At 47.4% G+C, this 26,810-nt stretch overlaps 2 protein-coding genes across 3 annotated transcripts in view; one reads left to right on the forward strand and one right to left on the reverse strand.

Moving 5' to 3' along the window:
* Positions 1-9,225, forward strand: part of Drd2 (dopamine receptor D2) — a 61,719-nt gene extending 52,494 nt beyond the window's left edge. For both annotated transcript variants that reach the window (XM_051197378.1, XM_051197379.1), the window contains exons 3-8: positions 714-823; positions 1,735-1,871; positions 3,047-3,237; positions 4,245-4,331; positions 5,803-6,133; positions 7,941-9,225. In XM_051197378.1, the coding sequence (XP_051053335.1) occupies positions 714-823; positions 1,735-1,871; positions 3,047-3,237; positions 4,245-4,331; positions 5,803-6,133; positions 7,941-8,134 (1,050 nt within the window). In that variant the 3' untranslated portion in view covers positions 8,135-9,225. The remainder of the gene's footprint in view (positions 1-713; positions 824-1,734; positions 1,872-3,046; positions 3,238-4,244; positions 4,332-5,802; positions 6,134-7,940) is intronic.
* A 5,970-nt stretch (positions 9,226-15,195) lies between these two features.
* Ankk1 (ankyrin repeat and kinase domain containing 1) lies at positions 15,196-26,298 on the reverse strand. Its single transcript, XM_051197380.1, has 8 exons — positions 26,046-26,298; positions 20,878-21,172; positions 19,697-19,848; positions 19,422-19,471; positions 18,772-18,927; positions 18,049-18,167; positions 17,407-17,443; positions 15,196-16,499 (listed from the first exon to the last, which is right to left on the reverse strand). Exons 1-8 carry the CDS (start codon positions 26,228-26,230, stop codon positions 15,196-15,198), a joined length of 2,298 nt encoding a protein of 765 aa, XP_051053337.1. The 5' UTR covers positions 26,231-26,298.
* Between the last annotated feature and the right edge of the window lie 512 nt (positions 26,299-26,810).

The raw sequence follows: 26,810 nt of genomic DNA on the forward strand, positions 1-26,810 counted from the left end.
TAGTTTTAGAACTCTTGGAGATCACTAGGTAATCACCCAGGCACTTTACAGATTAAGGTTCAAAGCTGAGGCACTCAGATACGGTGAGTCATCTTTCTTCTAACACAAAGTCCTCAGTACAAAGTAGATTCACATGTGCGAAAGGAGAGAGGTCAGGGATACAGGCCCCAAGTCCTCCTAGGCACTACTTGCTCCCCACTGCTGCTCAGGCTGATGATCCGTAAGATTTCTATGATGGATAATAGGGACTGTCAACTAGATGGGATCTAGAATCACCTAGGAGACAAACCTCTGACATGTCTATGAGGGACTTTCAAACATTCAGTTACCTGAAGTGGAATGACCTGCTCTAAATGTGGGCATTGCTATCCTACAGTGTAGAACAGATGGATTGAATACAAAGAAAAAAAAAAAAAAAGCAAGATGAGCATCAGCATTCATCTTTCTCTGCTTCCTGGCCTTTGACTCAACATAACCAGATGCTTCAAGCTCCGACCACCAACATGCCTTTTCCACCATGTTAGACTGTGAGCCAAAAATAACTCCTTTATTGCATTGCTTTTGCCAGGTGTTTTATCACAGAAAGGAGAAATGTAGCTCATACAACTGCTGGGGCTGTCCTGAGATTGTTGCTCAACCTTCCTGAGTAATGAGCCATTGGTAAATCATATCTGCAACCCTGCTTTCCATCTATGGCATTGTTTTGTCTCCAGGTGGTGGGCGAGTGGAAATTCAGCAGGATTCACTGTGACATCTTTGTCACTCTGGATGTCATGATGTGCACAGCCAGCATCCTGAATCTGTGCGCCATCAGCATTGACAGGTAAGGGCAACCAGGTGGGATGAGGTGACCCTGGTCACTCACCTTTCTGCTGAGTGCCTCACTTCTCAGGGTTAGGCTCTGTCTATAGTACGGTAATTACTGGGTGTGTGTATATATGAGTTCGCGCGCGCGCGCGTGTGTGTGTGTGTGTGTGTGTGTGTGTGTGTGTGTGTGTGTGTGTGTGTGTGTGTTTGGCTAGGATAGTGCATACTCCCCATGGGCTACCCAGATTATAACTTGTATAAAAGAGTTGGTTCTGACTGGAGCTCATGGGAAGATTGTGGAAGTTATTTGAACTCTATGATTTGTTTTCAGGACATGAAAATGATACCTGTCCCTTATGCCACAGTGTTGAGTTTGAATGTTGTGTCCTGATCAAGGGGGTCCAGGCCATGCCCACTTTCCCAAGCTGTATCCTTAGAGGCTTTCACTCATTTATGCTGACGCAACAGGAAGGTTTCCAGAGGCTCGGTGTTTCCCCCTCACGGCACTATTGGAAGATCAGATATTATTGAGTGAGGAGAACTTGGCAGAGGAATGTGAGGGAGGATTAAAAATGGTTGCCTCTGTTATCACTTACTGCTAAATGGGATTAAAGCCTTGCTCTGAGGGACATTTCTTCCACCTTCTGCAGTCCAGTATAGTGATCCTGGTATCAAATGTGCAAAGATCCATCAGAAAGTCTGCAGTCCAGGTGGGGAAATTAATTAGTGTAATAGTCCAGGGGTATCCAGTAGCTGCTGCTCATTAAGTGCTTGATTGTGTGTTTGAATGTGGAGACAAGGGGAAGGATTTAGTGAGTGGATTAGTTAGGCACCATAGAACTAAGCAGAGGGGGCTTCTGTGGTGCATCTTATATAGTGAGAAGTCTTCTGGCCTGCAAATTTTACTTAGGATCCCCACCTTTGCAGGTACACAGCTGTGGCCATGCCCATGCTATACAACACACGCTATAGCTCCAAGCGCCGAGTAACTGTCATGATCGCCATTGTCTGGGTCCTGTCCTTCACCATCTCCTGCCCACTACTCTTCGGACTCAACAACACAGGCAAGTCTGGTCTTTGCCTGGGGTTCACATTGCTCCATCTCTCAGCTCTATACAGGGAACTGGGTGGCTGAGTCTTTGATACAGATATGGGTTGAAGGCCAATGGTGACCCAGTCTTATCTTCAAGGAGGCTGGATGCATCCCCCAGATCCTGTCCAACTCAGAGTTGTTCCAGATTAAGCAGGAGAGGAAACAATGGCTCCAGGCACATTGGTACTTGCTGAGGAGCAGGGAAGATGGCTGAGGAGGAGGTCTGACCATTTTCAATTTTATTTAATATGTCAAAGGAAGCCAGACAGCCTTACACATGTGTGTGCAGGCTCCTGTGTTTAGCAGAGAGGTTACTCTATCCATGTCTGGTAGTGTTATTTGGAGGATGAGTATGGGTCCTATGCTTCCTAGAGCAAAAAATCTAGAAACAAGTAGGAGTTGATCCAACCTCAATATCCTTCCTGTGTGAGGCAGAGTTAGGAGCATCTCAGACAAAAGAGGAACAGAACATTTGCAGTATAGAGTTGCTTCTCAGCAGAGAGACAAGAGCTAAGTAGGTGTCTCTGTGGTTCATAGGTTACAGTGAAGCTCCAGAAGTATGTAGTTCAGAATACAGGTGCCACAGGAATTCCCAGGAATGGGGAAAAGACTAATTATTCTTGAATTAATATAGAATGGGCTTGATATCAACAGACATCTGGTCTACCTGGAAGGGACCATGGATGCATATTAAACACAGGTAAGTTAGTTCAGTAAGTAGGTGAGATAATCCTGTTACCAAAATTATGGAGTGACAGGGCCGCTCCTTCCCCATTACATAGGAAGGCTAAAGTAATGGCTTCCTCTTTTGAAAATGTTTCTTTGTGTCATTTCTTCTGAATCATGGCTCTCTCTCCTGTGTGCTTAGAAAGGACAAAACTAATGAGCAAGTTATTAAAAAAAAGGAACACAAACCTTGGAAGCAGTCAGTAGTACCAGTTTTACTTCTTACTAACAGTTGGAGATTTTATGCCCTATTTTTTTTAACTGAATATTTATTTGTATCTACCATTTCCAGGCAACAGCCAGTACCTAGACTGTAAAATTGCTCTGGTTCCCAACAAGGGGATGGATGTCCTCTGGTGTTGCTATGGCATGGTGGGACTGCTGACACATTGCCCATATGGGTTTCTCCTCCCCCCCCAGACCAGAATGAGTGTATCATCGCCAACCCTGCCTTCGTGGTCTACTCCTCCATTGTCTCATTCTACGTGCCCTTCATCGTTACCCTGCTGGTCTATATTAAAATCTACATCGTCCTCCGCAAGCGCCGCAAGCGGGTCAACACCAAGCGCAGCAGCAGAGCTTTCAGAGCCAACCTGAAGACCCCACTCAAGGTCCTCAGACCTCAGCCCCAACATGGGTCCCTACCTATTACCAAGAGAGATAATACTATACTTGGGTGGGGGGCCTGAGAAATAATAGCAAAGTGGAAATCTAGGCTGTAAGAGCTGGTGGGGCTGGGTGATGGTGTGGACCTCAGCTGAGTGACAGAATCTTTAGAAAGAGAGGATGGGGTTCATGGTGGGAGCTAACTAGAACTGTATGTGAAGACCTTTGTGGCTGCACAAAGCAGTTCTTGCTTGGTCTGGTCCTTAGTTTCTCTCTTTCTCCTCATGTAGTTTTACCTTTTTCACTCTGACCTCTATACTTACTTTTTCCTTTCCTCCATCTTCTCTACACTATTCCATTTAGCTGCTCTGCTCTGCTATGCCCTTCCCTCCATGCATATTCCTGCCTCCTCTTTTCTTTTTCCCTCCTCTGCCCCTCTATTCTTTCTCTGCTCTTTTATCATACAACCTCCTTTTTCCACTCAAGATTTTACAATGAAGACCGTATGTGGGTATGAAAAGAACAAGAACTTATGGGAGTTAGATGCATCAGGTCCAAATCCTGGTTTCATCACTCTTTTGATTGGATGCATCAGGCCCAAATCCTGGTGACATTACTTTTTTTTAAAAAAAAAAATGTGTGTCCTTGGGCATGTTGCTTAGCTTCTGTGAGCCTCAGTTTCCTCGTCTGTTAAATGGGAGTCATGTGCACTTCACAGGGTGGTCCTGAAGATCTGATGTGAGAAGGGATGTGAGCATGTGCCTAGCATGATCCTGAGCAGGTCCTCCACAAAGAGTGAGGTCCTTTGGCCCCTCCCCTTCCCTACCTCTCCTCCTCACAGTACCAGCCTTCACTCTTGCCCCAACTGCCTTCTGTGGCCACATTCCTCTAATTTCTGGGCCTCTGCCCCTAGTTTGAGTTCTCCATGAACTCCCTTGTCTTGGGTTTCTGTCCCCTTACCACCTCTGCTCCCCACTGTCTTGTGTGACCCATGTGCTGGCTCACTCCACAGGGCAACTGTACTCACCCTGAGGACATGAAACTCTGCACCGTTATCATGAAGTCTAATGGGAGTTTCCCAGTGAACAGGCGGAGAATGGTAAGTGTTTAGGTCAGGGACCCAATACCATCTTTTTACCCTCAGTGGAACCCACAATTCCCCATCCTGGGACCTCACTAGCTAGCTATTTTAAGGGAAAAGTGCCTCCTGGCACCGCTTCTTTGTATCTGTTGAGAGCACATTCACTTTGCATACTTTGGAGTATGGGGGCAATGAGCTATCTCAATTCTGCAAGGCACAGACACACAGAAGCTTGTTGGGAGAAATGACCTACCCATGTAACCTAGTAAAAGTGACAATACAGGCTATTTCCACTTCTCAAACACCTGCCATGCTTTCTGCCATCTCATCAAATCCTCATGTGACCCTGGGAAGTAAATCTTATTGGTCTTTAGCTCACAGAAGAGGAAGCCAAGGCTCATGGAGTACAGGTAGCTCACCCAAGTCTGAACAGTTAGTGTCGGGCATGTACTGGAGCCCAGATCTATGTGACTTCTGAATCCACACTGTTCCATTCAGCATGTGCCACCACCTTTGGGATGGGCAGCTCTGGGGCTGGGAGCTGGCCGCTGGGGTGGGGTGAGGGAAGAGCAGAGCATCTGAGGTGGACAAGAAGCATACCTTGAAAGTAGATCTCATAGGTGCAGATTCATAGCATACCTTGGCTCTTTCTGGTACTAGCTGGCACCAGAGTTCAAGAAGCAGGCCTTTCAGCCTGCAGCTGCACAGGGAACCCACAGAGGACTGTATGTAAAGTCCAGCAATGTCTCTTAGATGCCTGCATTCCAAGGGTAGGACTCTAATAAGCTATTTGTGAAGCAGGTGGTAAGACAGATCTCAGGTTATATTCAAGGCAGAAGCCTGTTTCACCATCTGGAAACATAGATTGTGTTTCAGAGGCTGGTCTGAGACCAGAAAGGTCCAGGACAAGAGGGCCTAAAGAGGAACTTGGAAGCCCTTTATGGATCTATGCTAGACCTTCCAAGTCAGCAAGGAAGATATGGATCTTCCAGATCAGCCCTTGGCTTCTGGGTCAGGCTAGTCAGCTTCCATACCCTTGCTGGTGCAGGAGTCTGTACTCCACCCTGGCAGGGAGGATGGGGAGCATGATTTTCACATTATCAGAACTGAGTTCCTGAAGGTAAGTGAAGACTGAATATCAGTCAGGGGCTTATCTTAACAGGTGGAATGGTGTCTGGCCCTTAGTTAGGACCTAAAAAGTGTTACTCGGGTTATAAAAAGATAAGTGCCTGGGTACTGGCACTCGGTATTTCTAGGGTATTGAGGCTTTACAAGAATTTCTCTGGGCAGTAGGTTAGGAGTGACTGCCTTAAGTTTGAGTTCTGTATTCAAATGGCCCCTGCCTCCCAGCGATGACCTTCTTTGTCTTCTTTGTCTTCCTGGCAATCACTCTGTTGTTTGCAGGAGTGTGCAGAGGGGTAGGAAAGCCAAGGAGGCTTGGTGACTTCTGCCCAGGGACTTCATCCTAAGTTCTCTGCCTCCATCATAGGATGCTGCCCGTCGTGCTCAGGAGCTGGAGATGGAGATGCTGTCAAGCACCAGTCCACCAGAGAGGACCCGGTATAGCCCCATCCCACCTAGTCACCACCAACTAACTCTCCCTGATCCATCCCATCATGGCCTCCATAGCAACCCTGACAGTCCTGCCAAGCCAGAGAAGAATGGGCATGCCAGGATTGCCAACCCCAAGATTGCCAAGTTCTTTGAGATCCAGACCATGCCCAATGGCAAAACCCGGACCTCCCTTAAGACAATGAGCCGCAGGAAGCTTTCCCAGCAGAAGGAGAAGAAAGCCACTCAGATGCTTGCCATTGTTCTTGGTGAGTCAGATCTGGCTGATGGCAACAGTCATGCCATGCCCAGCCTTGTCAGGGGAAAGGGTAATCCCTGCAGGTCCCGGACTCTGCCTTGATGAACATGGCTGGAAGGTCATGGATTGGGTACTTCTTTACATTCAAACAATCAATATTCAGTAGAATCTCCTATTGTGCCTACTATACAGAAGGGTAAACCAGGACTTGGTGTAGTTATACAACTTGACCATGATCAACTCAGGCAGTTTGACTACAGTGTCTGAACTTCACTGGGCTATGGAAAAATACCATAGCCTGTGTCCCAAGTTACTGTCTTCTTCTGGTCCCCCAGTCTGTGAAGTAAGATGCCTCTCAGGTTTGTTGTCATAGTCAGGACAGTACAGGGTTGAAAAGTATCACATGTATGAGTTTTTGTATGTTTTGTTACTATTACTATTGATGAGAAATTTGGAAACATACATTTTCACTCAACCCAGTCCCCATGGAATAAAACTGTGAAAAATGAGATGGGCCCTTGAGAGGTGGCTCCAGTGTCTATGGGCTGGAGGGGCAGCTGAGCTGGTAAAGGCACTTGCCACCACCACGCCTGACAACCTGATTTCAGTTCCTCAGTCCCATACCAATTCCCACAAGTTGTCCTCTGATCTTCATGTGTCATATGGATGCTCATACACACACACAGACACACACACACACACACACACACACACACACACACACACACACACAATTATTTTTAACTTCTAGGAAATTGTGTAATGAAAGACAAATCCTAGGAGTAAGTAGACTGATAGAGACAGTTAGGAAAGGAGGGTAGGGTGTTAATTTGCCATCCATGTGTCACTGGGATCCCATCTGATGGTCTGGAAATCTTGGCAAATGAGTGGGCAGGTTCTAATACCCTCCTGCTCAGAGGCACGGGCCCTAGAAGGGCAAGGGATTATTTTCCACTTATCTAGGGTGTGGTAGGGTGGGTGTAGAGCAAGGCTCTGCGTGCCAGTCCACTAGTTCTAGGGCCTTGCTATGTTCTAAACATCCTCCTAAAACATCCTCCTACACCTACACACTGAGTGTGTAACAGGAACAAGAGTTCCTGAGGCCTGCCTGTGTAAGAAGGCATGGTCTTCTGGTAGGACCAACAAAGGGTGTGTCTACTAACACTGAGCAATCTTGGGAAAGGCTGGAACAAGATCCTTGCCATTTGAGGGACCTAGACAGAGGGGGATCAGATAGCAGTTGTGTTACTCAAGAGCAAAGAGGCCCTGGGTACAATGTGGAGCCAACATGAAATTTGGTTTCCCATTGAATTCAAGGGGCTGTCAGGAAAATTAAATAAGATGGGGTATTTAGCTCTCTCTGTCCCTAAATTGTAGTCCCGCACTGCTGAGAACAATCTTTCTAATGTCACCAGCTTGAGGATAACATTGTCCCCAGTGGTAACTGGAAAGTAGTCTGTGTGCCCATTTGCAGAGACTGACTAGGATCAGAAGGCTAACATTTCCCACTTGTTTTTAAGCCACTTCCTTCCCCAGCAGATGGTTGCCATATTCATTCAGCAGATGAAAAAATAAAACCAAAAATGAGGCCCGAGGAAGGCGCAGGGACCCTTCCCTACAGATAGTGTCAAAAGCAGGTTGCTTAGATCTGAGACCAGGGCTCCTATTGCTGTGGTCCTGAGACTACCACATGCAGTTAGAAGTCTTAGTGCCCCCAGGGAAGCCTGTGGCAGAGCAGACAGGTGTGGCAGGAGTGGGGCCCTCCCAGGCCAGGATCTCCTTGGCCTGGGGCCCACCTGACCTTGCCCTCTTCCCAGGTGTGTTCATCATTTGCTGGCTGCCCTTCTTCATCACGCACATCCTGAACATACACTGTGACTGCAACATCCCTCCAGTCCTCTACAGCGCCTTCACGTGGCTGGGCTATGTCAACAGTGCCGTGAATCCCATCATCTATACCACCTTCAACATCGAGTTCCGCAAGGCCTTCATGAAGATCCTGCACTGCTGAGTCTGCCCCTCGCCTGCACAGCAGCTGCTTCCCACCTCCCTGCTTGGGCAGGCCAGACATCTTCCCTGCAAGCTGTGGGCAGAAAGGCCCAGGTGGACCTGGCCTTCTCTTGACCCTGCAGGCCCTGCAGTGTTAGCTTGGCTTGGTGCCCCTCTCTGCCCACACACCCTCATCCTACCAGGGAAGGGCCAGGGAGACTGGTATCCTACCAGCTCTGGGGTTGGACCCATGGCTCAGGGCAGCTCGCAGAGTGTCCCTCTCATATCCAGACCCCATCTCCTTGGCACCAAAGATTCAGTGGCCTTCCTTGACCTTTCTCGGGGGTCACTGGAGTTGCTAAGGTCAGAATCCAGCTTGGTGGCCACACCCTGATTGTCGGCTTGACTTGGCCCTTGCTTGCCTCTGTTGGATCAGGTGGTAGGAGGGAAGGCCAGTTCAGACTTCACAGGGACTACACTGGAAAGCAGGGAACACGCCAAGGCCCCCAGGCAACATTAGTGTTGGGAGACACACATAAACACCGGATAGCTCCACAGACCCCAGAGAAATTGAGGCTGAAAATTTGTTTTGTTCCACAACTCCAGTGTGAACCCCATTTCATAGCAGTGGGTACCACTGTGTCCTACTCTTTACAGCACCCCGTGTGGTTTCTGTGCCCTTTGAGGGGAACAACTCTAATCCTCAAGGTCCATAAGGAGAAAAGTAGCTAATCTCCCTCTACCCTCCAAGCCACCCTCCAACCCATGACAAACCTTGGACAGATCCATTCCTCACAGCAAATGCTGGCCAGCCTGGAAAGTCAGGCCCGGGACCCGTGTTGGGGCTCAAGTTGGAGGTGGTAACTTGGGACTCTTTGGGGGAGTGGGTAGCCTCCTGCCACTTCCCTGCTGATCCCTTCTTTTTCCAGTTTCTCTTCCTTTCCAGTGCCTCTGCCTTAGAGGGGATTGTGGGTAGGAGGCCACTGCCACTATTGGGCCTGGCATAGTCCAGCCCTGAAGGGGGAGGGGAAGCTGCAGCTTGAAGGGCCCTGGGCTCCAACTCTGTAACATCACTATACATGCACCAAACCAATAAAACTTTGACAAGAGTCATTCCCATGGGCCCTTGAGTGGCCTGGACCACGATCCATACTATCTTTAACACTTAGATATAGCATAAAGCAGACAATGAAAAAGGGACTCCAACTACCCCCAGATCCCTGGATCCTGGTGCCTCTGAAGGACCAATCAGCCACCAAGGCAGAGATAGTTCTACAGTGAAGGTGTTCTCTGAGGTGTTGGCTTTGCTTGTGTCTGTCTGTTCCTTGTCCATTCTATGGCACAGGTAGTGTGAGGCAGGGAATGTCTGAAGACAGTGGTCAGGACAGATGTCCCTCTTCCACTTCCAGGCTTTTCACAGCTCCAAAGTTTCAGGGTCTGCAGGCTGGCACTGCCCCAGCAATGGAAACTTGACTCCTTAGAAGAGAACTAGAAATCAACCCAGTGAAAGAGGAATGTTCTTGGCACCTTAAAAATCAGGAATAATGACAAACAAGGTAGTGGCACCCACGGGCTCAGGCTCTGGGGAGCTGTCAGGGCATAATTTGCATGCTAAATATAATATTTTTAGCACCAAAGTTTGGAGCACTTAACTTGCCCTGAGCATGTAATTATGGACTTGGATCTTCTTGCTGAACTTGAATGTAGTGCTAAACCTTGAGAAAGGCTCTTGTCCCCAGAGCACCCTGGTGCCAAACGGTAAACCAAGCAGCTTCCCTAGGGTAGCTAAGGGCCACTAATAACTTACTTGTCATCTCCTGAAGTGGATCAAACCCCCATTGTGTCCAGAAACCCTAAGAAACTCTCTGCTGCTGATACCCACCAAATAATCACCCCCCACACCACACAAACACACACACACACACACACACACACACACACACACACACACACACACACACACACATGCACGCTATGATGTCAGCCTAAGGATGGATGATGTTGACTTGGCTGGGAGAGTCAAAGTTTGTTTCATCATCAGAAGTCTTATGAGGGCATTCAAGTTTACCAGCTGTGAAACTGAGAGATAAAAGAGAGAGATGAGAGACAGAGAGTAAGACAGAGAGAGAGGAAGGGAGGCCCTGAAAGTGGGGTGGGGAGACAAGCCCCAGAGCAATCAGAGAAGAATCCTGTCAGAGAGAAGAGGGGAAGAGGGCAGGGAATGGGCGGGAGGCGGGGCAGGAGAGAGTTGCCCACAATTGTCAGGAGGCTTCAAGTCTTTCTTCCAGACAGCAGATTGACAGCTAGAGTGGGCAGGGGGAGGGCTGGGCTCCACCCTCTCCCCCCTTAAGCACTTGGGAGCAAGGGGATGGGAGGAGTGGTATCCAAAAACACCTAGCAATAAGGGGTATCCCAGGCTCTGGCTCTTCAAAAAGGCCCCGCCCCTGCTCCTCTTGATGGGTTTGGGAAGGAAACACTCAGAGCTTTCCCTCCCCCATTTCCTTTCCCTCCTATTTCCAGTGTCCCCATATACCTGGAGCCCATTACTAGATCATCCTTGTCCCCAGAGACAACATGGCTTCCCTCAGCTGTTGCCCATTCTTCCCTGTGCCAAATGGTTCACTGTCCTCCTGGGTGCAAGGTCACAGTCTGTATCTGTGGCTTCATAATCTATCTGTACAGAGCATCTTTGGGCTCTGCCTTTCCTGGTAGTCTTCTCCTCCTGTCCCAGGGGCCATTCCTGTGCCCTGGACTCGTTTGAGGAGATGGTGTGCTTGGGTGGGTGACAGCCCAGATTGAATCTTATGCCATCTATTCTGTGAAGTGACTAACATGGGCAGGGTTATTTTTTATTTAATATTTTATTTTAGATAGAGAAAGAAAACCTGTGTGAGACCAGACCTTTAGGATGGTACCCAAGGGTCCATGCAAAAGTTATTCCTGTTCAGGAGCAGGTGGTGGAGAATGAGCGGGGACAATGTTAGCAATGGCAAAGCGCTAGAGTCTGGGTGTTTTATGTTTCTGAACATCTTTTCTTGTGTACCACATGCCTATAACTCTGCTATACCAAGTGAAGCAGGAAGTTGGTAGAAAGAAAATACAGTATCTTCTAGGTAAGAAAACCTAAGTGACTCATCTCAGCTCTATAGATGAGGCAGGGAAGACCCTTATAAGAATAGATTCTATTCTTCACTCTACCCATGAGTCTTCCAGAGCAGAGACCAGGGTGATTGCTGCTGCTCTTTCTAGAGAGACTTTTTATCTCCTGGTGGAGCCATAGAAAGCCCAAGTTCATTTTTAAAAAGTTCGGCATAGGAGTTGTTGGGTGTGTAGCTCTGTTGGTAGCATGCTTGCCTAGTATGCATGATGCCCTGAGTTGAGGTCAATGTTTGGTATCACATACATCAGGAGTACACACACACACACATACACACACACACACACACACACACGCATGCATGCACGCGCGCACGCACACACACTCCTGGTGCTTTGGAGGAAGAGACAAGAGGACTGGTGCAAGTACTTAGAGGATGCATCCATAGGTGTCTCTAGTCCCCTATAGCTCCCTTCAGATCTAAGCCATCTTAGCAGAGGTTTAGAATAGGAAAGGAATTTGTTTCTGTACACGATAAGGAAAGAGCAGGTAAGTGGAACAATGTTGACAAGAAAGGACAAGAGCTGGAAGACAGAAGAGAACAGAGTGAAGGTGAGTGCTGGTGCATGCTGGGGCTGTGTGATCCAGCAACATCTTCACATCCAAAAATTCTTCTACACACTGAAGCTGAAGCACCCACAGGCGTCCCTGTCTAACAGTAATGTCTAGGGAAAGCCTACAGCTAATAAAGTGTAAAATGAAGACTCTATCCCAGGTTTGTTGGCCACCTCTAAATTCTCTGTGGTAGCCTGGAACCCCAATTTCCCACCAAAGCATCCAGCTTCCCTGTTGCACACAGCTCCGGGGGTCTTTGGAATGTATTAGACACTCAGCCTCTATCTATCCATCCTTTACCTGGAAAGAGATGGGAGCTCTCCTCATCCTCTCACAGTGAGACTCAAGGTAAACATTCGAGTCTTGCCCATTGGGAATACATCAAATTGTTTGCCTGTAGAAATATGTCTGTCCCTCCCACATTCTGGAGCTTATGGAATACCTCCACCTCTACCAAGCCTGGCCTCTGGCCCTTTGCAGCTCCATCTGTGTCATCTTCTACAGAGACACCTTTCAGGTAGCTCTTTCTGATCAACCTAATGCTTAAGTTGGAAACTGACTAGAGAAGGGGTAAAAAGGGGGTGGTCGTAGGCTGATTTTATTCATATATGGCTACTTAAATATAATGACGTTAAAAACTTGATCTCTCATCTACACTTACCATATATCAAGCACTCAATCCCACAAGTAGCTAGTGGTACCCTACTAAGTAACGCAGATCCCAAAGATGTCTTCCCTCCATTACAGTACTGATGGAAATACCAGTCCTAGATTAGGAAATTGGAGACCTTCAACTAAGATATGGATAAGGGGTAAGGAACAAGTTTGTGGTTGGGAGGGGAATGAACACTTTGGGTTGATTTGAGTTTAAGGGTTCTCTAGGACATCCACATAGAAATGTCCAGTAAGAAACTCCCATTATTAGAAACTTTAAACACAGTGGAAACCCATTAGGGACCTATTTCCAGCAATTTCAAGGACCTCCCTTAAACCCAACCAAAAATACTTCTACATAACTAAGAAGGCAGGTGTGTCCAAATGAAGCTCAGAATGTTGTATCTGTCTAGGGCAACTTGAGAATACAGTAGACAACAATGCCCTCTTGTTCAAGACTGAGCCCACACTATTACCTCTGTTAGCTCTTAGAGGAAGTGATTCACGGAAGCAGGAATCTGAGGATCATCAGAGCCAAAACGATTCACTGGCACAGTCCCGACCACACCCCTGTAACACCTTTGCCATGTACCAGGATGAATGCCAAAGTATTTCCCCCCAATGCCTTTCTTCAAGATTACCCTAACACCCTTTCTTATGTAATAAGACAGACACTATCTTGTCTTGTGACTCCATCGCCACCATTTTCTTTGGTTTTTCCAATGTGAATATGCTGCTTCTGCATCTCCTCTGGCTGTTCTGGAATTTTAGACTTGGAGCTACATCAGTGTTCTAGGGTTCAAGAAGGGCACACAGACCTGCCCCTCACCTCCTACTGATTGTTTCAGGAGACAGAACTAGGGGTATCATCATAATTACACTAGGCAGCTGGCACAGAATAAGGATAAACAATCTGTTGGATGTTCCCAGAGCCAGGAGTTTCCACTCCACTGTGCCTTGGGTGTGCCCCCTGGTGGTCATCCTAAGCCCTGACTGCTCCACTTTAGAGTCATGGTGCTCTCACACATTGTGGTTTGCCTTGCAGATTGTGGTTTAATCAACTGAGGATATATTTAAAGAACCCTTCATCAGGATATTCTAATGTGTAGACTAGCCTGATAGTTGCTTCTTGAGGACACAAACCAGCCAAGTGCTGATCCCAGGCTTATGATTGGCTGCTTCATGACTGTTCAGGGCCCAGCTGGAGCTGTTCTAGAGACGCCTGGATAGAGGAAGTGGGGTTGCCAAAATGAATCCATGCCCTAGGCAGGGCGCCACATAGAACAGCAAGTCTCCTTTGCCCCATCGTTCACCTCATTATGATGGGAAGAGGAGGCAGAAGGGAAAACCTGCTCTCCTCATATCCTTCTAACAGCCACTGCCTCACTTACCATTGAACCAGACCTACCGACACACACGCTGGATATTAGCAGCCCTGGCCATTCCCCAATCTACCCACAACTGATGGGTAGACCAATGGGTGGGTGGCCTATCTGTGTTCATAGAAAGCGGCTCTCTGAGGAGCTGATAAAGGAGCTATTGCAGCTCCACCCCCAAGCCCAGACAACCCCCTTGCACTACCAACTTCCTCTCTGCTGCACTGCCTCCCCCCTTGCATGCATTTACACACACACACATACAAGTATTAAACATTTATACCTCCATTTTCTCTTAGCTACCTTGCCTGCTCCCTCACATGTTTTCACAGATGCATTTCATATGCATACATGCATTATGCATACATCTGCAATTTCTCTTAGCTGCCCTATCTATTTTCACATAAGCTCACATACAGGTATTATATAAGCACATGGACCACACAAGACAAATGACATATGCATACACACACAGCTACCCAACTCCCCTCAGCTGCCCTTTCTCTTCCCTTGTGAGCTCTCACACACATATATTATGCACACATACAACACATTAGACACTACATTCATACATAAGCCACATTAACCCCACTGGCCCCAATGGGTACCCAACTGATCCATGTCTAATTGGGAGAATGTGATCAGCAGCTTTATCCACTCTGGAGTTTGGAACCTGACCATATAAATGGGCACGGAGAAACATGGGATTGGATACAGGAAACTGTCATCCCAGCGATGAACACATATCTGCACTTTGGGCACATCCTTCCATCATTGCCAATATATGTGATACCATTGACTGAGACTAGTGCCACCAGAAGCTATGGTCATCATGGTGACATGAGCCTGGCTGAGACTAACAGTGAGCAGACATATCCTTTGAATTCCAAGTTCATGCTCCTGATGTAAAGCAAGTGTCTGACCCTCTTGACCCAGTCTAAGGTGAAGCACCTAGAATGCAAAATTGGAGCTTAGAGGAGCTCTAGGTCTTTATTTTGGGGGTGTTCCTTGGGATGCAAGGGCTCCATTACTCGAGAGACAAGTATCAAAAAGTTACTGAGGTCTTGAGGCTGGAGAGAAGCTTATCACAGGCACATGAGCTTATTTGAAAAGAAGAAAGAGCAAGGATGGCCTGGAGATGACTTGGAAGGGAGCTGGGAACAGTTTTCCTGGCTCTCTGCAGCTTTCCTGCCTTACTAGAACAACCTCACTGGACCACTTCCTTCCACTACCTAGGACACTGGTTCCTCTCAAGGTCAAATGGGCAGGTGGGAAATGGCCTCTCCAACCACTTTCATGTTCACAAACCTTTCCCCTTCCAGGCAGAGGCCTGGAAGTTATCTAAACTTCTGTCTGGGATCCAGGTTCAGAAACTCCCAGAATGGCTAGTGAAGGCTCCTTGCCCTCCAGGAAGGTCACTATCCCCTGTTTTTGGTTGCGGAGGGCCAGCTGCAGAGGTGTGCAGCCAACTCCATCTTTGATGTTCAGTTGGGCACCAGCCTTGACCAGCACTTTGAGGATGGCTGTGTTGCCCTTGAGAGCAGCCAGGTGGGCAGGTGTCCAGCCCACCTTGTTGCAAGCATGGACGTCAGCACCATGCTCTAGAAGGTGGATGATACCCAGGAAGGTGCCTTTCTGCACTGCCAAGTGGAGAGGAGTCCAGCCTGATTGTTCAGCAGCATTGGGGTTGGCCCCACCCTGTAGCAGTGCCAACACCGCCACCTCCTCTCCATGGAAGGCAGCCAGGTGCAGGGGAGTCCAATGCATACTTCCAAGAGCATCCAGGTCTGCATGGCTCTTGGCCAGCAGATGGATGATCTCCACGTGGCCCTTGTAAGTTGCTAGGTGTAGGGGTGTCCATCCCTGTTGTGTGGGTAGCTCAAGGCTGGCCCCATATCTGAGAAGCATCTTGAAGATAAGTTGCTTGCCCCTGGCTACAGCAATGTGCAGTGGGCTATAGCCACCATAGTCAAGGGCATCAGGGGATGCCCCACTCTTTAGCAGGTGTTGGATGGCTCTCACTTTCCCCCTCTCCACTGCCAGGTGCAGGGGTGTCCTCAGGTTTCTCTGCTGAGCATTTAGCTCAGCCCCATGTCCTGTCAGCAACTTGACTAGACCAATGTGGCCAAAGTATGCAGCCACATGGAGGGGCGTCTTGCCCTCAGTCTCCCGAGGGTTGAGGTCAGCCTGTCGAGAGACCAGAAGCCGCGCCACATTCTCAAAGTTATTCTGTGCAGCTAGGTGGAGTGGGGTCCAGCCCTCGTGCTCCTGGGCATCCACTAGGGCCCCATGGTCCAGGAGCAGACGGGCAATGTGGTCATCCCCATTCTGGGCTGCAAAATGCAATGGGGCCCAGCCATCCTCATCTGCCAGGTTGGCATCAGCACCATGTGCCAGGAGCAGGGCACAGAGGTCAGGCTGCTGGTCCTGGGTGGCGATGAGGAGTGGTGTATAGCCGGAGGCTGTCTGGCAGTCCACATCAACCTCATGAGACAGCAGAAGTCTCACTTGTTCCAAGCTGCCCTGGGCCACTAGGAAGTGGAGGGGAGTCACTTTGTTCTCATAGACATGTAGTTCTTCGTCACTTGGGACCAAGCTCTTGCTGTCAGAGAGCTGTAGGATCCACTTCAAGGAGTCACCTGAGCCTGCTAAGATAAAGGGATAGGCTGATAAAAACAAAAACAAACAACAACTAGACCATTACCTGATCACAGGTCACTTTATACATTCCCCTGCCTCCAGGAGACACTTTTCAGGAACAGCCTAGACCTGAGGGCAATGGCTTTCATGGTATCAAGGGTCACTGATTCTGTTAGAGGTTGGAGCCCGTGGGTTTTACAGAGAAGGCAGGATGGAGTTGGAGCCAGGAGGCCTGGATTAAAATCCCCACTCTACTGCTGAACATCCCCTGGCTCCTGATAGTTCTTGGCCTCTTTGAGCCTCCATATCCAGCCATTTAAAGGGAAGGTGAACAATATTTGCTCATTTTACCAGTGGCGAGATAGATTAGGTGGTTAAGAATGTTCAGAGAAGGATCCAAGAGGAAGGCAGGCTGTGAAAATAAAAACGGCACTAGAACTTGGGCTTGTGTGATACAAGACCTCCAGGCCTCACCTCCTCCTGCTCCATCTACTGTGTATGAGAACTAAATAATGATCACTGCCAAGGCCCAACCCCTACAGATTCTAATTTGTATGGGGTAGACACTAGACACATTTTTTTCTCATGTTTTCAAATAAGCCTAACACAAAGCCAATACTGAGAGCCAGTGTTCTATCTCTCATGACAGAAACAGGAATCTAATCTTTTAATGACACAAACATGAAGGAGAAACTCCAAGGACCTGGGTGTTTTGGACCATCCCTGATGTGTGGTAAGCTTGTGAAAGAGGGAGGGTCAAGGAGGATGAACAGGGAGAATAAATAGACCCCACCCTTTCCTCCATGTGGAATCTCTGGTCCCATCTCACAAGGAGGATGAGCAGAGAGAAAGGATAGACCCACCCTTCCCTCCATGTGGAGTCTTTGGTTCCATCTCAGCAGGCAAACTCACCACTGTGTGAAAGCTCCTGGTTGACTTCATCGCTGACCTGGGAAGGCATGTACAGAGTGGGTCATCAGGGATCAGATCTGGTCTTCACTGCCTTTCTCCAGTGCTTTGTGTTGTCTGTCAATGTTCACATCCTACCTTTCCTGGGAAACCTACTTATACCAGCACATGCTACCTATACCAGCACATGTCTAGAAGAAATCACTAAGCAGAGAATTTCTGGAACTTATTCTTCATTTAGAGACTTCAGGCTATATCTCTGGAACCCTCCAATTGTCCCTGACAATTCCCATGTCAGAGTAGGGACAGGAGACTTGAAGGATGATGCTGACATCCACAGCATGATAGTGTAGGGTAAGGTCCTTCCCAGGGGCTCTAAGCAACAACACCATGTCCTTTAGAGAACAGTTGGGTGAATAAGGAACTGTGTCCTCCCCTATGGATTCTGGCATCCCCAACCTAGCCTCCCTGGGTTGGAGAGTTAAGTGTGAGCTAGTTTGGCTTACAGTTCCCATGTTACCCTCAGCAGTAGAGCAGCCTTGTAAATGACACCCATTGCCTATTCCCAGACTAGACAGAGACTATTGATGATACACAGTGGCTTCCAGCATCCCTATAGTGGCCTGCCCAGCCTGCCATATCCACCTTGTGGGGCTGGCTCAGTGATGGCTTACAAGACACCTTCCGGACCAGAGCTTCACACTCAGGGTCTGCCATAGGGCTCTGGAGCAGAGACAGCAGCATGTCTGTTTCAATGGTCACATCTGTTCCACAAGGATTAGGGGTAGAGAAAAAAGAGGTAACAGGCAAGTTCAATGGTGTGTTCAGTACCTATTAGATAATTTTCTATTTCTTGAGTTCTCTTAAACACATTACTAAGTTCATGTATGTCCCCATATGCCCATAATGAGGTAGGAAACTGAGCCCTACTCTTGACATGGTTGGGGTATACTTGGCAAGTCAGTGACACTCCCTCCCCCCAGTAAGTCTTTTTTTTCACCGAAAGAGAAGGTAAGGACTAGATGATGGCTAAGATGCTCACCACTCTGTGTGTTGTCCCTAGAGGACAAAATAACCTCATCTCTTCCAGCCTATGACCTTATAGACTGTACAGTATTCAAAGTCTCCAGAGATAGCTACAGAGCTCAGTGGCAGGACCAGGCTCAGATGTTATGGCTTCCTTTTGCTGACTCGCTCTCCTTTAGGCACACTGTGAACAATGATAAACTCCATCCTCAGCTGTGCATATCAGAGCCTCCCAGCCTCACCCTGAAAATGTCTCCTCATTCATCTTTCTGAGCTCTAGTGCTAAGGTTGTCTCCTGTCCCTCTCTCTCTTGCTCCTAGGCATGGAATGGTTGGTAGATACTTATAAAGCATGGCCTCTTCTTAGGGTCTTGGTCCCAGCAGCGCTTCATCAGGTCCATCATCTGGTGGGCCTCCCCTGGCCATTCAGTAGAGACAGGCTGCAAGGAGGGCCTCATGCCTGCAGCTACCCGGATGATGATGGTCATTGTATTGAGTCCTATAAGAGAAGATCCAGGCTGTGCAGGTTTCAAAAGGTGAGAACCTAGGGCTAGCAAGTGGGTGGAAGGTTGGAGGGTCCTGACAGGATGTGGATGCAGCAGATGCCCTATACATCAGGGAGTAGGCAGCTGAGTCTGGGATCTACTTGAAGCTCCAGTTGAGCAGCTGAGTCACTGGTCCAGCTCTAGCCAAGACTCAACCTGATCCCTACTTTTTCTGTGCAAAGGCAGCAGAACAGACAATCAGGCTTGGGGAAAGGCTTCAGCTTTATACATTTTAAAGTACAAGGAACTTGGGGTATTCGATCTATGAAACAAGGTTAAGGCTGATGTTTGCTCACTATTATATAAGCACTAATATTTGTGGACTAGAGAAAGCAGAGTAATACAGAAATCCATGAGGTGCTCACACTATGGTTCACACAACCCATTATTCCTCTTGTGTTCTCCAACCTCAGCCTCCCACAGGCATGGAGCCATGATCGTCTGTTACCTGCATATGGTTTCTTCTGAGTGAGAATCTCCCAGATGACAATCCCAAAGCTGTAATGGGGAATATATTAGATGAGAGACTTAATCTAATGTCCATGATCCCTAGCCAGGGGAACCCCAAATTCTCTACAATCCCAGGTGAAGCCTCTCCAGGTCCTCTTTGCCTTTCCCCTTCCATCAGCATGTGGAGGACCAGTCCTGATCCTTGTCCTGACCTGCCTGTTAGCCATAGGGACCCCAGTCTGTCCATATGACATAGTCCAGCTGCCCACTCACCTGTACATATCATATTCAGGCCCTGGAGCCTTGTTGTTCTCCAGGAACATTTCAGGGGGGATGTAGCTGAGTGTGCCCCGCAGAGCCGATCTCTCAATATGCTGCATGTGGGTTGACTGCTCCATCCACTTAGACAGGCCAAAGTCTGAAATCTGGAAGAAAGCCAGATGCCATGAACAAGGTAGCAACAAACACCTTCTAGAAGCCATCTGTGGCTCCTCCCCACTGCCCTTATCAGTATATGCTACTTAGTATAGCACATGTGATTTTCAATGTCACTGTCTCCCAGTTCTACCACCCACTCCCTAGATGATCTTAAACCTGTTATTCATCTTCCCAGAGCCCCGGCTTTCTCATCTATAGGATGAAAACCATTATCTCTCCAGGGGCCTTGTTCTTTACATCTTCATGGGTCCTTGAACACTAACAACATACAGTGTGTTTATCTTTCTCTGCTTTTGGACTGCCATTTACCATTCATTAAGGGACAATGAGATGGGGTTAGAGACACCTCTTTAAACCACATACCATCATGATGGGTGGGTATTCAGATAGAGTGTACATACATTAATAACAAGTTTTACTCACTTTTGAGACCCTTTCCTCACTTCAAGAAGCTATTATTCAACTTTGCTTAACCTAAAAAAAATTTTTGTAGAATGCTTATATACTGCAACTAGGGTCAGCAAAAGGAAGTAACAAAGGTATAATGGGAGTATATACAAAGGCCCTGTTGAGATAGATTAAGAAAGTTCTCCCCAAGGAGATGATGACCAATCTGAGAGCTGTGATATGATTAAGACTTTTTAGATAAAGAGAGGGTTGGAGGAACAGAATGTGCAAGGCTCTTGAAGACAAAGAAAAGATTGATGGTTTTGAGCACTAAAGAGAAAGGCCATTATGACTTAATAAAAATCCTCTTTATACAAATCCATGCTCCATACAAAGAATATGAGGGGTAGAGATTATTCTATCAATCTTAGAAGAGCATTTTTGTGGGTACCACAACCCCCAGTCTCATTTCCCAAAGTTGTCTGCTTACACATGACTGTTTCAGGTACAACCCATGTGTTTACTATTTATCCAAACAGAAAATGGCTCAAACTCTTGAGTTGAGTTGTCTAGGTAGACAACCCTGCTACATGGAAGAGGTCTAGCATACATCACCAGAGAGCCCTTACCTTGACATGCATATTGTTGTCCAGCAGGATGTTGCCTGGTTTGAGGTCTAGGTGGAGCAGGGGTGGCTTAATGCTGTGGAGGAAGTTCATGGCCAAGCTGGTTTCATGGATGATGCGGAACTTGAGTGGCCAGCTGAGGCTGTGGGTAGGTAATGTCTTCTCCAGGGAACCATTGGCCATGAACTCCATCACAATGCCCAGGGGCTGCTTGCATACCCCATAGATGGACACAATGTGTTGAAACTTAATCTTTTCCATTTTGATGGCTTCTTCAAAGAGACAACTCATCTCAGAGCTGAGGAGAAGCAGGAATGAAATGGAAGAAAGAAAAACACTAATTACGTGAGCTACGGGTAGAACATACCAACTGAGCATAATGCAGGCTGAGGAGACCCAGAGAAACCTCAGAAGCTTGTAAAGTAGTAGAGAAGAAGTGAGAGACTGTAGAAATTCCCCAGGCAGCCAGGACTGGGGCTCAAACAGTTGTCAGTGAAAAGGCAAGGGGTGTGCAGGCCTGGGAGTCCATCCATCCTGCAGAGCCAGCCATAAAAAGCCTGGAACACAGCCTGCCATTTATCCTACCCACTTGCTTTCATGTTCATCTCCCCTGGCAGCTTTTGAGCCCCTGGAAGACCAGTATTATGCTTCATACTTCTGTTTTAAAATAACATCTATTACCATTTTGATTATGAAAATAATACATGCACCTCGTGGAAAACCTAGTAGATACAGAGAGCTGTAGAAAAGAAAATTAAACCGCCAGTAATCTGACCTTGCAGAGTTGGCCTTGACTAACATTTTAGTATGGTCTTTTATGACGTTTTCCCTTTCTCTCTCCTTTTTGCCCCTCCCTCCTTTCTGTCGATTCTCTGAATTGTTATTCTCCTGAAGCATGGTCTTTAATGGATGCAGGGTAGTTCATGTTATGGATGAACTACAGTCAGTACTCTTTGTCCCACCCCCACCCATTGCCATGCATTGCACAGTTTATCTTTGTGGAAGTGAACTGAAGTCAAGACTTAAGGGGAAGCCCTGTAAAACAAGCATGGCAGGTCCTCCCCCCTACTTCCCTGTGTGTGCCCACAGAACTGTAAATATGCAAATTGCAAGAGACTGTTGGGGAATTGCAGGGATAGGGATTAAGGAGGAATGGCAGTAAATAAAAGAAAAAGAAAAAAGGCAAGGTATCTGTGAAGCTATTCTGATGCTGCAGTAGGATGCTGCTGACAGCTTACAATATGCTCTCAGGGTCACCCTGGGAAACCAGCCCGAGGGTCTGACCTCTAGGAACATCTACCATCCTCCAGGAATCTGAGCAGCTAGTTACTTCATGGTTTGCCTCATCCAGCCCTTCTGCTAGTCCAGACGTCTTCCTGACAGCTCTGGGGGTGTTTTTACCTTTCTCTCTCTTTCCCTTGGGTATGTGGAAACCCATGTGTGTCTGCCTCAAAGTGGACAAATTCTGGGGACTTTAGGTAACACTGTTCTGATCTCAAGGTTTAGTTCTATCACTTGAGATGTGCATGACTTTGGACAGGGTTCTCTGGGCCTTGGTTTTAACATGCAGAATGAGAATAGTGCCCCACACAGCTCCCAGCCACACCCAGACTTCTTCAGTGGGTTTCTGACTTGCTGGCCTCAGCTCCTGTTGCCCCAGCTCTCAGTGGGCAGTCCAAATCTCTCTTCCCTGATACCAGCCTTGTCCACATTCCCCTGCAGCTTTCCTTTTCAGTTTCCTTTGCTAATTTAGAATGCTGAGCCCTTACACTTATTCCAGGCTCTCTACTCATCCCACATCACATTCCAATTTCTCTGGTCATGATCAGCATCATCAGACATTCGCTGCTTTGATACTTCATGCATCTGAAGCTTGACTCTTGATCTTTCCAGAAGACTGTCTTGTGCACCATCCTCCAGGCCTCAGACAGGTCCTGGATTCCTCTTTGACCCCTTACTTCATTCCCACAACCAGTTCTATCATTGAAATACAGCAAGGATCTGGCTACTTGCTATCCCTGCCATTTGCCTCTGAGCCCAAATGCCCTAAGTGGCCTTTCTACTGTTACTTCTTCCTCCAAATAAATATTTTAAAATATAAATGTACATAGTATGGAATGGAGAGATGACTCAGCAGTTAAGAGTGCAGACTGCTCTTTCAGAGGATCCAAGTTCTGTTCCAAGCACCCCTATTAAAAGTGGCTCACAACCAACCATCTGTAATTCCAGATCCAGTCAGATATGATGCCTCTGGCCTCTGTAGACCCCTGGGTTCATGTACACATACCCAATCTTCATGCACATATATAATAAAAAATAAACCCTAAAAAACCCAAAAACATCACTGCTTTCCCAGGAGCCATCCAATGGTTTCTTCTCCTTCAGAGCTGAAGACAAGGGCCTCTCAAAGCTTAACAAAGGTCCTTGTGGTCTCCTCACCTTCATCCTGCTACAGCTCCCTGACCTCATTGCTTCCTAACCCATCCCTCTTTCTCAGCCCACATGCCAAGTGTGTTGTCCCTTCAGGAACTCTGCCTGTGTTGTTTCCTCTGCCTAGAACATCTTCACTCACGCCCTGACCATTTATCTGCTTCAAACATAACTCAGATTGCCCTAACTGTTGTCTCAAACAAGCCTGTATAAATGGCATCTCTGCCTCAGTTGCATCTACCTTCATCCCTGTCCATGCTGGTAACCCACAGATTAATATGTCCAGACCAGATCTATTCTTGGTGATCCCATTACTCAACTCTCCTAGGTATATCAGTCAAGAAAGTGTCCAGTAGTCCTAAGTACTATAAATAAAAATTGTATTTGTTTATCTACTCATTGTTTCCTCTGTTAGAATCGAAGCTCCATGAGGGCAGGGGCTTGGGTTCTTGGGTTTATTCACTTAAGGTTTAGAATGGATGATATTGTCTCTGTCCTGGCTTCAATTACTACCTAGAACATACAGCGTGTGAACGTTAATAATGTAAGCACCAGTCTTTACTCTGACATATGCTTGACTGAAGGGCATCTTATGCTCAGCATATGTCCTCCTCACACATGGGATTCATGACCTCTTTTATGCCAAGACCATCATTTAACATATATCAATTTAACAATAATGATGTAGCAGACACTAGCAGTGAGCAAACTAAACATGAGCTCCTGTTGTCATAGAGTGATATTCTAGTGGGTCCTGTCTTCCTCTGGCATGCCAAGCAGACCTCAGCACCCTTTGTTGTGCTTCCCACAGTCAGCTAGCAGCAGAACAAGGTCATGCTACTCCTTACCTCCCTCCCTTTCATGCCATCTCCACTACAAGAAAGATAGTCTGTGTCATCATCATCTGCCTGAAGACATGAGTCTCCTAACAAGAACAGCATCCATTCTACACCTCTAGTCCATTCTGAAAGCTGCACATTGGATACATTGGATTGCTTCCTTTCCACACTTGTTCTCCAACCTGGTTGAAAACCCCTCAGGATATCTTTCTCTGCTCCTTCATGTCCTCAACTCCAGCTGTAAGGCCCTTTCCTTATTTTTGTACACACTGTGTCCCTCTTGTCACAGGTCCTTTTTATCCCCATTGCATGCAAACTTTCTCCTCATCTACTTAAGTCACACTCATTCTTCACATCTCAGCTCCAGGGTAGCTTTCTCAGAGAAGGGTTTCTGATCTCAGGCAAATTCTGTCAGGAAGAGCTCAAAAGACAGACCATAAACCATTCATTCCCTGTGTGTGTCAGAGATTATGTGGTTAATGTCTCTCTCCCTCTGAGCTGCAAGCTCCAGAGAGTGGTAACATGTCTACTGCACTGGTCATTTCCTCTCAGGGTCCAGTATAGTGCTGGGCCCATTGAGAACAAATTAGCCTTCATCACATGGATGGATGGATGGATGGATGGATGGGGAATCTAATACAGCAATAGTCACAAAGCTCCAAATATAGCCATCTACACATAACACACACTAGTTATAATTATTAATAATTTGATTTTTCCTTTTCATTCCTAAGAACTTAGGAAAGAAACCTGTTTTTGTTTTTGTAATCATAGTTACAATATAGGCATGTGAATGCCATCCACTTCCTCATTCTATTTATTAATATATTTCTTTCAATGCGTGTGTGTATGAATGTGCATGTGTCACCATTCATATGTTTGGGTGTGGAAGTCACAGGACAACTTGCAGGAGTCAGTTTTCTCCTCCCACCATGCAGGTACTGGGGATCAATCTTGGCTGCAAAATGCCTTTATATGCCAAGCCATCTCACCCTCTTTCCTCATGTTCTTCCTTTCAAAAACGATACACAGTTCTCAGAGTTGTCTGGCCCTATTCCAAAGCAGAATACTCTGTGCAGAGAAGAGCTAGTACAAAATCTACTGTTGGGGAACACTGTCAAGGCTCAGAAAACATAACAGCTGGCATGTAAGTAATAGTCACTGAGTTTCCAGTTGATGTCCCAAGATGCTTTATGGGAGGACATGTTTTCGTACCAATGTCTAACTTCCCAGATGTTTCCTTCCTGACTGTAAGGTAGAAGCACATAGCAAGAATACACAGTCAGTAAAGCCAGAGGCAGGAAAAGCATGGTTGTAACACACACTATGACAGCCAGGGTCCAAAACAGACTTGACTTTCCAGCAGGACCTATGTTGGCTGGCAAGTGGCTTGGGTGGGTCCTGCCCTCAGTTTATCCCCTGTGGAAGGCCAGTAGTGTGGTAACAGCTACCGGATGATGTCCTACTGGGGCAGTGCCCAGCTTCCAGTCCTCTCCAGTCTACAGTGACTGGCACAGAAAGAAAGAAGGTGATCACTTACAGGTCATTGAACAAAATGTCATATTCCTTGGAAAACAGCCCTGTCCAGAAAAGATGGGTGCAGAGGAGTATGTCTGAGCATCATCACACAGTTCGAGAGGCCAGACAGACAAAGGTGTTTCTTTGTAAGGTAGTTTCCTACTCACCTTTGACCTCTTGAGACACTAACAAGCAGGTATTATTTACTTGTATTGTGGGCTCAGAAAAAGAGCCTAGTCTGGGGAATTCAGATCACAGGGCCCCATTTAAAAGCGCCTAGACAATTGCCAACCTCAGCCCCAGCTCATCCCATCCTCTGAGCTCCCTAGACCCAAAACTCTCTCTGCCTCAGGCTCTCCTCTGTGGAAGCAGGCTGTCAGCTACCTGGTGGTTTCCTTCTGGAGGCACGAGGAGCACTTGATGGCATACTGGGTCCTCCAGAGCTTGTGCCTTGCTTGGAACACCTGGCTGAAGCCACCACTGGCTACTCGGTGCCATTCATCCTCAAACTCATCTCGGGTGAAGATGGTGAGGCTGCCCAGCCGCTGCTCCAAGGGGCTGACTGCCATAGGGTCTGGAGGCCTCCTGGTCCTGTGTGGCTCCACAGGCTCCCAAGTACCTCTGCACCTTACATTACTGTGACAGCAAGCTGGGTGGGCAGCTTCCTGCTCTTCAGGTCTGGGAGGGTGAGAATGACTAGATGGACCAGTCCTCCCTCCTCTACCAGCCAAGGTGGGGAAACCCAGCCAACCCAGAGCCTGAGGCTGCCAAAGGGAGGGAGGAAGTTAGTCCTAGAAGTGGGAGTGTCCCTTTGAGGTAGCTTTGTCTTCCTCAGTCTAGGTTAACTCAACCTAGCAGAGCTAGGGAAGGGCAGAGCTGTACCTGAAGCCGGAAATCAAAGTGCAGCTTGAGAGGCTCGCCTGGCATCATGGCCCAGTGTTAAATGGGAGCAGACTGGTTTTATTTTCCTGCCACACCTCTACAGAGAACTTGGTGTTCTTGAGAGATGAGATCTGAGCCTGCTTTCTACCTGGCAAACAGGAGGTGCAGAATATGCCATGGAGTTTTTTCGGTCTGAATCTGACTAGTTCATGGCTTCCCTCACTAGTATTGTTAGTTTGCTAACTAGTCTTCACATCCTTGAGGTCA

This window comes from Phodopus roborovskii, unplaced genomic scaffold (genome assembly GCF_943737965.1).
Source record: "Phodopus roborovskii unplaced genomic scaffold, PHOROB, whole genome shotgun sequence".
NCBI lineage: Eukaryota > Metazoa > Chordata > Mammalia > Rodentia > Cricetidae > Phodopus > Phodopus roborovskii.